Source organism: Penicillium roqueforti (assembly GCF_015533775.1).
Source record: "Penicillium roqueforti strain LCP96 04111 chromosome Unknown scaffold_35, whole genome shotgun sequence".
In the NCBI taxonomy this organism is placed as follows: domain Eukaryota; kingdom Fungi; phylum Ascomycota; class Eurotiomycetes; order Eurotiales; family Aspergillaceae; genus Penicillium; species Penicillium roqueforti.
In genome coordinates, this window is record NW_024067599.1 from 111,643 (window position 1) to 123,927 (window position 12,285).

Consider the following 12,285-nt stretch of genomic DNA (forward strand, 5'->3'; position numbering starts at 1 on the left):
GTGAGCAATTTGGAGGTACCACTCGGTCCTTTTCGCCCCGATTCCCCCTGGGGGTGAACATTCTCCTACGCCGTGACACCTTTCAACCCATTCGCAACTCCCACGCAGCCATGGGGGATCTCAATTTGGATTTCTCATCCGATTCGGAGTTGAGCTCCGTGCCGTCATCACCAACATTAGCAGCGCAGTCATCACCCGAGCCAGCAGAGCGGTACCCAACGCCTTCATCCCAAGTGGGAGCTGAGTCTGCTGAGGGTTCTGCGCGCCAAGCCCGTCCCGCAAAGAGGAGACGAAACCCCCTACCAAAGGAACGAACTACTCAATATCTCGATCTATCTGAACCTCTCTATGAACAAAATGCCCAACACTATTTGCTAGTTCAAACTCTGCGTCATCAAAAAGACATTGTCGTCATCGCTGGCGCTGGAATTTCCACGGCCGCGGGTAGTAAGTTTCTGCTCTAAGGATTCTGCCATGTTTGAGCCGACACTCATAACTCTGATAGTTCCGGACTTCCGCTCCACAGATGGGCTCTTCAAATCATTGCAGAAAAAGCACAATCTAAAAGCTTCCGGCAAGCTTCTTTTCGATGCTGCCGTCTACCAGGATGACGCATTGACGGCGCCCTTCCACGAAATGGTCCGGTCGCTGTCGGCGGAGGTTGCTAATATTAAGCCCACCGCCTTCCACCAAATGCTTGCCCGATTAGGTATCGAGTCTCGCCTGAAGCGACTTTACACCCAAAATATCGATGGGATTGAAACCTCTATGCAGCCACTGGCGACTGAGGTCCCACTTAACGTCAAGGGCAGTTGGCCAGTCACTATTCAACTGCACGGCAGTATTGAGAAGATGGTATGCCAGAAGTGTTGCTACCTCGACAACTTCAACCCCGACATGTTCATGAAAGCCGACCCGCCCGCTTGCACAGAATGTATTGAGACCGACGAAGCCCGCCAAATCGGCGGTCACCGAAGCCACGGAATTGGCCGCATGCGCCCGCGCATCGTGCTCTACAATGAGCACAATCCTGACGAAGAGGCAATCACCTCCGTGATGAACGCCGATATCAAGTCCCGTCCTCGTGTCCTAATTGTCGCCGGGACCAGCTTGAAGATTCCCGGAGTCCGTCGACTCGTCAAGAGCTTGTGCACGATGATCCGCAGTCGCAAGGATGGTGTCACGATGTTCATCAACAACGAACCACCAAGCGGCAAAGAATTCGATAACTGCTTTGACTTGATCGTCAAGGGGTCATGTGATGAAGTTGCACATGAAGTTAACCTCAAGTCATGGGAGTCAGAGGACACTACCCCATACGTGTACGAATCCACGCCCGAGCCCATTCTTCGTCCCTCAAATTCCACGGGCATTTCTGTCGTAGTCACACCGAAAAAGAGACCTCGTGCAGACACTGGTCTCGCCACGCCTTCTTCCAGCCACGACGAGAAGCCCACGAAAAAGCCAGTCACCAAAGCTTCGAAAATCAAGATCCAAAACCCAGCAAGCAGTGGCCGGTCCATCAAAGATATTATCAAGAAAGAAAAGCCTGCTGCTCGCAAGCCTACCTCCAAGTTCATCACCAAGCCCGCCCCCAATCCTCGACCCAAAAAGGCCGCAACAGCCGCCGCCTCGAAAAAGAGTGCCATACCCGCCGTTCCGGTCAAGAAAATCGCCTCGTTCGGCCGTGTTACCAAAACCTCTCAATATGCTGGCAAGCTCGTTGCAAAGGCCGACGGCAAACCTATGCAACCGGTCTCAGCGGGCGCCTCGAGGAACAACGGTCCTCTGCCAACAACAGAGCAGCCCGAGAAGGCAGACATGCTCGATACAGAGTCTCTTCCTCGGCCAGTGGCTTCCTCTTGACTATTCTATGTTCTAGATCCTGTACTGATCTTCTATTCTATGTTGGCTGCAAGTTCATGACATGATGCATGGTTACCGAATGGCGTCCTTGGTGTTATTTCCCTTCATTGTCTTTCCGGTGCCTTCCCCTTATCCCCTTCTGGGATTTCCGTTTCTTCACTTATGTTTACATACTTCTCTTCGTGGACTGTATTCCTACTTGCATCACCTGCGTTTGCTTTAGGTTGATGATTGCTGCTGTCCTCTTTTCGAAAGATACCAATTGATAGACCACGGTTTCTCGCATGGGTTGGCTCGGGCGTTTTTGGGACGAAGCTGGCTTGTTCCAGCGTGATGGGGTTTCCTTGTTCTATTTCTTTTTCCTTATTCTTACCTTCGCTCATGCCAATCTGCATGGGTGTTTCATGTTGGATTATCTAAATGAGATCTCTACTTGAGTTCCACCTACACATTTTGTCAGGTGCTGTCTTGTTTAATACTCTTTCCTTGTTCTACTAGGAAACAAGATGGTTTCTTTTCCTTTGTTTTGTGTCTGTAATCTTTAGTGTAGTAGGGCATTGGGGGTTGATATAAACATCAACTCCTGGCTGCGCAACTGTAATGTACGTGACATGTCGAGGATTGTTATACTATATTCTGGACTTCATCAAAGTTTACCATCTTCGACTGTATCCAAGTAGATATCAACAGAGTGCAGCATAAAATCCATTCGTCATTATGTGTATAGTACAGCAGAAAACATCCTTTTCATTTGCCAGTCAGTCTCTCCCAATGCCGTCCAGAGTGAGTTGTCTTTGGCTCATTCACATAGACATGGCCTGGATAGTTAGCCCAACCCAAGATCATCCCGTAACTGACTACCAGGCCCATCCTCATCTTCATCCGTCTCCTCGGCATCAGGATCATAAGGCCCCCTCCTCGCACCAGGCTCACGGTCCAAATCCTCCACATGCTCAAGGTTATCCTCACGCGGCGTGCGATCTTCCTCCTCTTCCTCCTCCTCAGTCTCATCCTCTTCTTCCTCTTCCTCTTCAACATCTTCCTCTTGAGTCTCATCTCCATCATCTCCAGCAGTCGGACCAACAGCTTTCTCCACACTCACGCCCCGCTTCACCCTTTTCGCGGGGTTATCAAGCATATCGACATCAGCATCGGCCTGGGTCGCGCCTTCGCCTAACGCATCCTCCGTGGAGCCATTCTCATCTGCCTTCTTTGGCTTGCGCTTCCCGGCTTTTATTTCCATATATGCCTCCAGTTCCTGTTCGAGCCTGCCGCGGAAAGAGTCGAGTTCCAGCTCGGAGAGGGCGTTGAAGACGTCTGATGGGGCAATGGTGCGTTTGAGGGTTGCATCGTTGGCGCTAGGAAAGCGAGGGTTAGTTCGACATATCATACCATGGGATAGAGTAGAGCAAATCGTGCTTTACCATCCAACATATTTGGGACTGGAAGCACGCCAATGGCAGCGGGGTAAGGGTGAAACATACTGTGAAGACAGATAAGAAACAAACACCGTAGCAGCCTTCTGCATAGCCAATACAGCGTCCTTCTGGATCGTCGTATTCGGCGGGAGAACCGACTTGGCGAGACGAATCGTCAGTGAGCGTGGTAGGAGATAGTCCTATGGATTACCGGAGATAGCGTTAGCCTGGTCTGGTTCCTCCCCTGCCCATGCGTATATGAAGAGCCCATGGGTATGGTGACATCCTTTAATACGCAATGCATGTTCATGTTGTCTTACCTCGACACTTGCGCCCGCCTCAGCCCGAGCCTTCAACTGCTGCTCCGTCGCAAAGACGGGCTTGTCGGTGTGCGCCACTGGAGACGAGTGCTGGAGCAGGGAATCATCAGGATCAGCGGGCGTCACTGAGGACGTGGATTTGCGGGGTGGCATTTTTGTATGTTTGAAGCAGGTAGGTAGGTGCCTTCGTGGCGGTTGGTTCAAGGGATCGGGGGGTTGACGATCTGGGCCCCCCTTGGATATTGAATCGAATCAAGGCCTGATTGTTTCTCTGTGAAGGTCTTGAGGGTTGTGTCTAACTTTGGGCGGCAGTTAACTATAGGCTTTGAAGAGATAACGTTCGAGGGTTGCAAGGAAGACGCGCCAACGCGTTAGATTTCTCGATGCGCGAGTGTGGGGGGCTTGGCGGTGATGTCTACTCTACTTCGACATTATTTATATTTCTATATTCACTTCTACAATAATATTTATTACAATCTACAGTTTTGGTGGGGTTTATTTGCAAGGAATTGATTTTACTGATGTTTTTATACCATTGAAATTGAGATCAAGCCTAGGGAAGGATGGAATGCCAACATAAAACGCCCACTTTTTGGTATCCAGAAAGATAGAATCAAATAGATAATGAGTTCATAACACGAGCAGGAAGAGCGGCCCTTACTCGACCATCTCATCGTCATCACCTTTTCCATTGCCCCAGAGACCCTCGATGCTGAACTCCTTGGCCCACTCGGTGACAACCTTTGTGGTGTCAACACCAGGCTCGATATCGCCAGCAGGAGCATCTGCCGAAACCACAGGCAGCACGGGTGCAGTGGCCCAGCCTTGAATGCGGCCATCTCTCCAGTCGTTGATAACGGTCATGGCAGCGCTCTCGATGTTGGGGATACCGTGCTTTCCGAGACGGCCGCGCTTGCGTGCCACTTGGACCAAGAAGTCGGTGGTTTTATCGCCATTGCCAGGGAAGAGGGCGGTGATGCCGTACAACTCGAGCATCTTAGCGAGAAGGTTCTCCGATGAGGATAAACGCTTCATCAAGAGGTTGACTGCGGGAATGGGATCCTCGATCTGCTTGGGCGGGACAGCGTTGAGGAGAATCAAACGCGCCTGATCCTCTTGCTTCTTGTTCTTCTTGCTAGACTTGTCGGAGCTGGGGAAGACGATTCCGGGCGAGTCAATCAGCTTGAGTCTGCTGTCCAGCTTGACCTGGCGCAGGCTAGTGGTGACACCAGCCTCGGCGCCTGTGGGGCATGCGTTGCTTGAGCCCTTGTTCAGACGTGCGGTGAGTGCGTTGATGACGGACGACTTGCCGACATTAGGGTATCCAATGACACCGACGGAGATGGCTCGCTTCAACTGCTTGGCGCCGGCGTATGACTTGAGGGCACGGAAGAGTGTATCCGAAGTACCCTTGATTGTCAACTGCTTGTGGTCGAAGGTGTGTGCGTTGGAAGTGGTGCCGCTGGATGCCTTAAGGGGGAGAGTGGGGAAGGAGCGGCGCAGGTGAAGCAACCAAGCCTTGAGCACCGGCGGCGGAACCAGATCGATCTTGTTCAAAATGAGAATCAATCGCTTGTTACCACCGTCCGCCATCATGATCTCGCGCTCAATATCCTTAGAGCGGGTACCCTCCGGGTCGCGGGCATCGAGCACGTATAGCACGACATCGGCGTTGTCAGTGACCTGCTTGAATACCTTGTCGAATTGGCGTCTTGAGCTCTCCTTTGAGTAAGACTTTGAGTTGACCAATGGCGGGGCAGATTCGTCAATAGTTGCGCCCTCCTCGAGGTCTTCATCCATCTCATCCTCGTCCTCGTCTTCATCTTCCTCCATGTCTTCGTCGTCGCTTTGGTTGTCCTCGTATTCTACGGCACGGGCGCGTGCTGAGGCGAGAAGAGCAGCCATAGGGTTCGAATCATTGCCCTCGGCATCCATATCATCATCCATAATATCGTTCTCATCGATGTCGACAGCCGCGGTGCCAGTCGCGGGCAGGTCTTCAGTCTTGCGGGTTTGTGCTGCCTCTCGAATACGTTTTTGCTCCTCGGCCTTCATGCGCTTTCGCTCTTCAATGTCATGGAGAAGCTTGTCCTTGCCGGGGAAGAGATTAGGAATGCCGGGGTCCTTCTTAAGTTTTGACCGCCATTCAGGGTTCTGCAAAGAACATAGTCAGAAACTTCGATCAGAACCATCACGCGGATATTGTCTGTAGTACCTTCTTTGCGAGCTTCTTTTGCTTTCTCGCCTTCTGAACAGCAGACTTTTCAATCTTATGCCTCAGGCGGACGGGAACCCGCTTGGAAGTCTTGCCTGTAGACCGTTAGAATTGCGCCTCAGAACCGCATGAGCGAGAGGTGAAAGAGTATCATACCAAAGCCGCTCTTAGTAACCATTTTCAATGCACGTATTTGTTGATCGCAAAGAAAAGTGCACAGCAAACCCTCAAAGTCTGTCCGTAACGGGAGTAGAAAAAGTTGAGTGCCAAGATTTCCCAGCCGATAAGCGGATTATTAGTTGGGCCGATCTCCGATAATTTTCAAATGACGATGACTAAGCATGCGGGACAGTTGCTAAATTAGGTACATACCCGACTCAGTGGAGGCATCGGGGATAAGCAAGAAATATATTATTTGATGACACCTTATCCTCCATTATCCTCCCTTGGAATTCTGGTTCCTCTTACTGTTGATATTTAACACAAAATTATCAACAGGCTGCTTCTTGTTTTTCACAAAATCGGCTTCTCTTTCTACTCACTATTGACTCCGCGCGCATTCAAGTCTCCCCGCATCCCCCACCATGTCCTCAGCAACAGGAACGTTCTCTGCGCCTGCGCAAGTCCACACATTCGATGGTCTTCTTTCTGACTTCGATGGCACAATTGTGGACTCGACTGATGGTATTCGATCCCTATTCAAGTCCTCCTAAGATCAATTGGAACCAATACTGATTATCCGGTACTGAATAGCCATTGTGAAGCACTGGCACAAGTGAGTCATAAACACCCAACATGACCGCCGCGCAAACTATCTAACATGAATTCCGCTTCAGATTTGGCAACGATCTCGGCGTCGACCCCAAGATTATCCTCGCGACCTCGCATGGCCGCCGCAGCATCGACGTAATGGGTATATACGACCCAACCAAGGCCAACTGGGACTGTACGTATATTGGATTCTAAACCCCCAAACCGATCGCTATCTTCCGATATAAGCAAAGGATATAAACTGACAATATTTCCTCGCCACAGATATCAATGAAGTCGAAGGCCGCATCCCGAAGGAATATGGCTCCGACGCCGTCGAGATCCCTGGTGGCCGCGACCTCCTAGCAGCCCTCGAGACCTCCGGCGCAAGATGGGGTGTTGTAACATCTGGCACGCGCCCTCTAGTCCACGGCTGGCTGGAAGTGCTCGGCCTCCCGCACCCCAAGAACCTGGTGACAGCAATGGATGTGCCGCTCGGCAAGCCGGACCCACGCTGCTACCTGCTAGGTCGGGAGCAGCTTGAGATCGAACATTCAACATCTATTGTCGTACTTGAGGATGCACCGTCTGGTATCCTGGCTGGTAAGGCTGCAGGGTTCAAAGTGATTGCGTTGAAGACGACGCATTCGCTGGAGCAGCTCCAGGAGGCTGGCGCAGATTGGATTGTGGAGGATTTGAGGAGCATTTCGGTCAAGGGGGTTGTTGATGGCCAGGTGCAGATCGAGATCAAGAATGCGTATCAATAGGTGGTTGTTGCCATCTCAGTTGCGCCGATTCGCTGCTGCATGGGCAGGGATGTGCTCTTTCATCCACAGCTGCGTGACGAGTTTCTTTGGGGTTGGATGCACAGCCTAGGCGTCTCATGGTAAAGATGTCATGACTTTTTATAGAATTAACGTGCACTACATACACGTTGGATTGTTAGATATATATTCAAATTTTCTAGACTTTTTTTATCAAACCAAGATTTGTCTTATTAGCGCAGCAGTCAGTTTTGTCTTGCTAGAGGACTTATACACTAGCAAATGACCACAATTTGTTCGTATTCTTCTGAAAAACGAGGATCACAGTTGGTGGTGTTGAAAAACGATACCTATACTAGAGAGGCAACCCGGATTCCAGCTGCTGTCTCAGACCATGTAACTGGCCAATTGGGCTTTTGAGTAGGACCGAATGCTCCCCGACCACAAGAACTAGGCTCTACATATCCCGAAACGGTACAAAGATAAGAGGTCCCGAAGTAGCTCAGGTGGTTCCCCGGCCGGGGATGTAATCGGGCCAGGCAAGGTGCAAATGCAAGATAGAATGTACTATGCACGAGTTCCACATACAACCCACCATGTGTAGGTAGTTAGAAGCAGGTATGGAGCTCACTCTAGCCTCGCACACGAATCAGCGGTGCTATCGCCGTTGCAATAAGTACGGACGCATTTAATGACAGCAGACATGTCTCATAACAAGGATGGCGGCTAGTCTAGATGATTCGACCGGCAAGGATCAAACCGTATAGCTGTTGACATGGTAACTGGACGCCCTAGACTACCATGGCGTGGCGGACACCTTTCGTGGTTATGCAGCTACGCAATCCTTGCAGCTCGAAGCCGGATTTCTTCAGCAGGGCGTTGCAGCATGCAAATGTACCTGCTACTCCCGTCTGATCCAATCAATCAGGCAGGGCGAGCCGCAAACTACCGTTCATGTACGCTTGAGCCCTCGATGGATGTGGAACCAGGCCATGAGCGCGGAAGTGCATCCCCGAGGGGAATGACTTCAGGATTGGGAAAACAATACCAGATCTGCTTTTATTGGAGCTGGGCGTTCTGGCTGCAGCCATAGAGGGTTCAGCAGCTGCACCTAGCTCTTTCGGGGAAAGGATTAGATGCTCACGAGGATATGACTGCTTTTCCTCCCGGCAACTTTGGAACAAAATCATTGTGTGAATGCCATTGGTGGGCCAATTGGTTCTGGGGTGGACACATCCTACCTGACTGGGGGAGCTTGGAGCGAGAGCCAACTCTCTCCAATGGTGTCGAGGAAGCCCACTCGGCCGGTGAGAACAGCATGCAAGGGGCCTAGGTCATTCCGCTCATGGGTCGGGAAGAGGTGATGTTCGAATGCAGACCTGGATATCATCACAATTAACCGAACCAAGAAAGGCGATATGGGAGAGCAGTCTCGCTCTAAATTTGAGGGATTCCTTGTCCATGACCCTATTACATTGAACTCTGTATGAGGATGTGTGATGACGCATGAGGGGCATGCAATCTCATCACATACAGCAGATTTGTCCTAATTCAGATCTGGACTATAGCCTTGGGATGCACCGGGTTGGGGGGCGTGTCCAATCATGGTGCAGACCGTTCCTCTTGTGGCTAGTTTTTGTAGATTATTCTGCTTATTCTGCGAGCTCGAGCACTGGTCCCCCGAAACTGACAAATACATAATGCCAAGGTTATAGTTATGCAGGGCGCTCGATATAGTTGCGCACCGCCACAGGCATTTGGTCAGCGCCACAAGGGATTCTCGAGGACGGATCTATCACATTGACAGATCTGCACGGCTGAGCCACCTGGCTTCTGGCAACCGAAATACTCCGAGCCCCTAAAATATCGTGGTTGACGAGTCGAGAAAAGCACTAAGCCATGCGCCGCCATGGATAGGGGTTTGATATCATAATCGGAGGGTGGAGGACGGTCCGACCTCGGCCCCAATTGACCGTCAATCTATGAAGGTTTGAGACCGAGGAATATTTCATTTTGCTATCCCACTGTCGATCACATCAATTTTTCCCGGAGAATTGTGTCCCATTGTCTTCAATTTTGCACACTCGGGCAGTGTGTGGTTGTTGTTGCAAGCCCGATATTTGAGATTGTGATTTCGGTGATGGGAGGGGATCCGTGCGGGAACTTGGAAATACGTTACGGATCGATCCAGGGGTCCCGAGGTCGTCATGGTAGATCCCCCGAACTTTTACTACGAAGTCGATCTCTGTGCAACATTGCTGAAATAGCCTAAATATGTACTCAAGTACGAGAATGGGGCTTGTTATACGGAGTACTTGGAACTCCGTACTCCATATGTTACTGCATTAAAGGCGTAGAGAACATCAGAGATCGGGGCCTCTCGGCCAGGCTAGAGTAATATCAAACTGGTCCATCTCTACGCTGCTCGGATTCGTCTATGATGTAGTGTACTCCCCATGAACTCGGACCATGAGACCATTTCGTGAGTGGGTTGGTGGGGCATGATGTGCCAAGGCGAAAGTGAGCACAATCGCCCAAAGGAAGGGGTCGTGAAGCTGTCGGGAGTATCATCGGGTGTGATGTGCGCCGATACGCGCCTTCATGCACAGAAGCGTGGACGGGAACCCGATTTATAAGTTTCTACATCGTCACAAGCACGTCCATCGCAGAATTACTGCTGAAGAGCCATAGCCAGGTATCGATACAAAGTTTGAGGGGATCGAAAAGCCACGTTGTGTACGGATACTCTCGTATGATCTACCCACTCCGTGGAGCTGCTAGTACCGTCTCAAACAAGGTCTTTGCTCTGGATTTTTCTCCGGAGCGATACCTCGGTGTCAATCACTCCACCATAGTCTTCTAATCTATGACTGGCTGACCGAGCATGATCAACCTAGGATCACTATAGCGTTGGGGTATTTTGGGTCAGATCATGCTACCAGATAGAGCAGTCAAAAGGTAGATCACTAAATCGAGGAGGGGTGCTCTTGTGGCTTACAGCTAGAGCAGAGGTTCCGCTAGGCCGGTTCATTGTTGCCTTATTCTCTGGTGCTACTATCCATGTGTCGACGAGGTCATAGTTCGGGTTCGCTATACGGTAGGAGGACAGGCGTTCGGGGATCTCTCGACTCCATAGTTTGAGATTCGTCGCCCAGGGATCTCGAGTGTTTGACTGTCAATTGTTCTGAACAGCTGAGGTGAAAGATTCTGAGATGCCCCATGGTAGAGTACTATCTACAATGTCCTCCGTATAATGGAACTGCCTACTTACCAAACCAAACGTAGAATGAAACAAAGTTGAGACGAAAGGTTACCATAGCGTCAAGGACAGCCCAGCAGTTACCGGATGTTCGGGCAGTGATCATCTTTAGGCGCATGTGCATGTTAAGGGGGTGGACAAAGTTGGGGCTGCAATCCTCGTGACTTGCGTGCATAGAACGTCTTATTCCAGACGTTTAGCGCTTGTACAACATAGAGCAGCTCCAACCAGAATCCCGGGAAAAGGCAAGATGGTGTCACATACGTCGAATATGGTTGGAGCCTGGAAAAAGCCGAATAACAGGGGGCACAAGATATGTGCTCAGAGAGGGGGCGCCACATCCAAAGAAAGAGATAAAGAAAAAAAGCTCGGCAGATCCTTGAGTGATCGACGGGGGATCTGTCGACTATTGATGTTTAGTTTGTCTTGGCTGACTGCCATGCTCCCGCACTAGGATGGATTGGTGCTAGTGGAAAGGGGGAGACTGTCAGTTACAGATAGCTGACACCTGGTTGCTTCAGGAGTCACTAGTCTACGGAGTCACTATTATACAATGTGCCTTTGTAGATAGAGTAGACATCATCATCATCGCTCTCCATGATCGTGACGATCCTCGAATCAAACAACCGTATTGTATCGGGGACCTGCCCGATCGTCTGACCCAGAGCACCGGTCTCCATTCACCCCGGTACGAGGGAACGCCTAGGACTCGACCGGGATGTTTAGGGAGGAAATGTGACTGTTACCTAAAGCAGATTGATTAGTTATGCAAGTCCGATCACCCACGGGTACGGAATTCCGTACCGATGTCTAGTTACAACTTGACGACGTCTTACGTGTAACTACTCCGTAGGGCTATGAACATACAGCATTGTACTCCTACGGCATTATCGCACGTAATTCGGTACTTACTAGCAGATCCACTGGTGTTTCTTTCCAAATTAAATTCTTCTATAGTGGACATGATTTTCTTTGCAGCGACGGGCACCTCCTGGGATCGGACATGACGCTAATGCAGGAACTGGGATTTTTTGCGTTTGTGTTTTTTTGGTTTGTGGAATTCGCGGGACACGAAATGGTGGTCCTCAAGTCGTGAAGAGATCTTACAGGAGGTGTATCCCGTCGTATATCGGTATTTTAAATCCTATAAAATACCGCGGGAGGCATCCGACCCAAACTCGGCTCTCCGCATCTGAACCCTGGCTCACCTTTGTTTAATCCGAAGCTTACTAGTATAAGGTACACTAGGTACATAGTTATAGGTAATTCCGGTGCTGTGGCAGGTATGGAATAGAAACAACGATTCATACGAGATCGGACTCTATGGCGCCTCGTATGCTATGCTATTTTTCAGTCACACGTCCATGTTGAAATAGGTTCACGAGGGGGGAGTCTGGACGGGATCGGAATTATGTTATGGGCCAACTCTATTCTGGAAACAGACCAAAATAAAAAAAATAAAAGGATAAAGGATACATCGTAGAGAATAAGAATAAAATCCAGGATATTAAAAAATCAAATCCAAATGTGACTCTGATGCAGTCAGGCCGCCACCCCCTACCGAGCGGGCGGTAGCGCGACTCCACGGGCTAAAAAAGGATGAAATACGGTGGGGGTGGTAATTCGGCTTTCAATTCGTGGATGGTTGGAGAAGCAGACGATCCCCGATCTGAATTGCTTTTCATTGCGATTC

General features: G+C 50.3%; 4 protein-coding genes across 4 annotated transcripts; 2 read left to right on the forward strand and 2 right to left on the reverse strand.

The window, feature by feature from the left end:
- Positions 1 to 110: 110 nt before the first annotated feature.
- LCP9604111_8627 (putative SIR2 family histone deacetylase (Hst4)) lies at positions 111 to 1,866 on the forward strand (the record flags this gene model as incomplete). Its single annotated transcript, XM_039076791.1, has 2 exons — positions 111 to 447; positions 506 to 1,866. The coding sequence occupies 2 exons, from the start codon at positions 111 to 113 to the stop codon at positions 1,864 to 1,866; spliced, it is 1,698 nt and encodes a 565-aa protein (XP_038925371.1).
- Positions 1,867 to 2,692: 826 nt separating this feature from the next.
- On the reverse strand, positions 2,693 to 3,757 carry cbfA (uncharacterized protein; the record flags this gene model as incomplete). Its single annotated transcript, XM_039076792.1, has 3 exons — positions 2,693 to 3,224; positions 3,351 to 3,484; positions 3,605 to 3,757. 3 exons carry the CDS (start codon positions 3,755 to 3,757, stop codon positions 2,693 to 2,695), a joined length of 819 nt encoding a protein of 272 aa, XP_038925372.1.
- A 504-nt stretch (positions 3,758 to 4,261) lies between these two features.
- Positions 4,262 to 5,997, reverse strand: LCP9604111_8629 (GNL3/Grn1 family GTP-binding protein; the record flags this gene model as incomplete). The annotated part of the gene is made up of 3 exons (XM_039076793.1): positions 4,262 to 5,758; positions 5,820 to 5,914; positions 5,976 to 5,997. The coding sequence occupies 3 exons, from the start codon at positions 5,995 to 5,997 to the stop codon at positions 4,262 to 4,264; spliced, it is 1,614 nt and encodes a 537-aa protein (XP_038925373.1).
- A 406-nt stretch (positions 5,998 to 6,403) lies between these two features.
- Positions 6,404 to 7,336, forward strand: LCP9604111_8630 (HAD family hydrolase; the record flags this gene model as incomplete). The annotated part of the gene is made up of 4 exons (XM_039076795.1): positions 6,404 to 6,503; positions 6,573 to 6,594; positions 6,656 to 6,765; positions 6,855 to 7,336. The coding sequence occupies 4 exons, from the start codon at positions 6,404 to 6,406 to the stop codon at positions 7,334 to 7,336; spliced, it is 714 nt and encodes a 237-aa protein (XP_038925374.1).
- Positions 7,337 to 12,285: the final 4,949 nt, after the last annotated feature.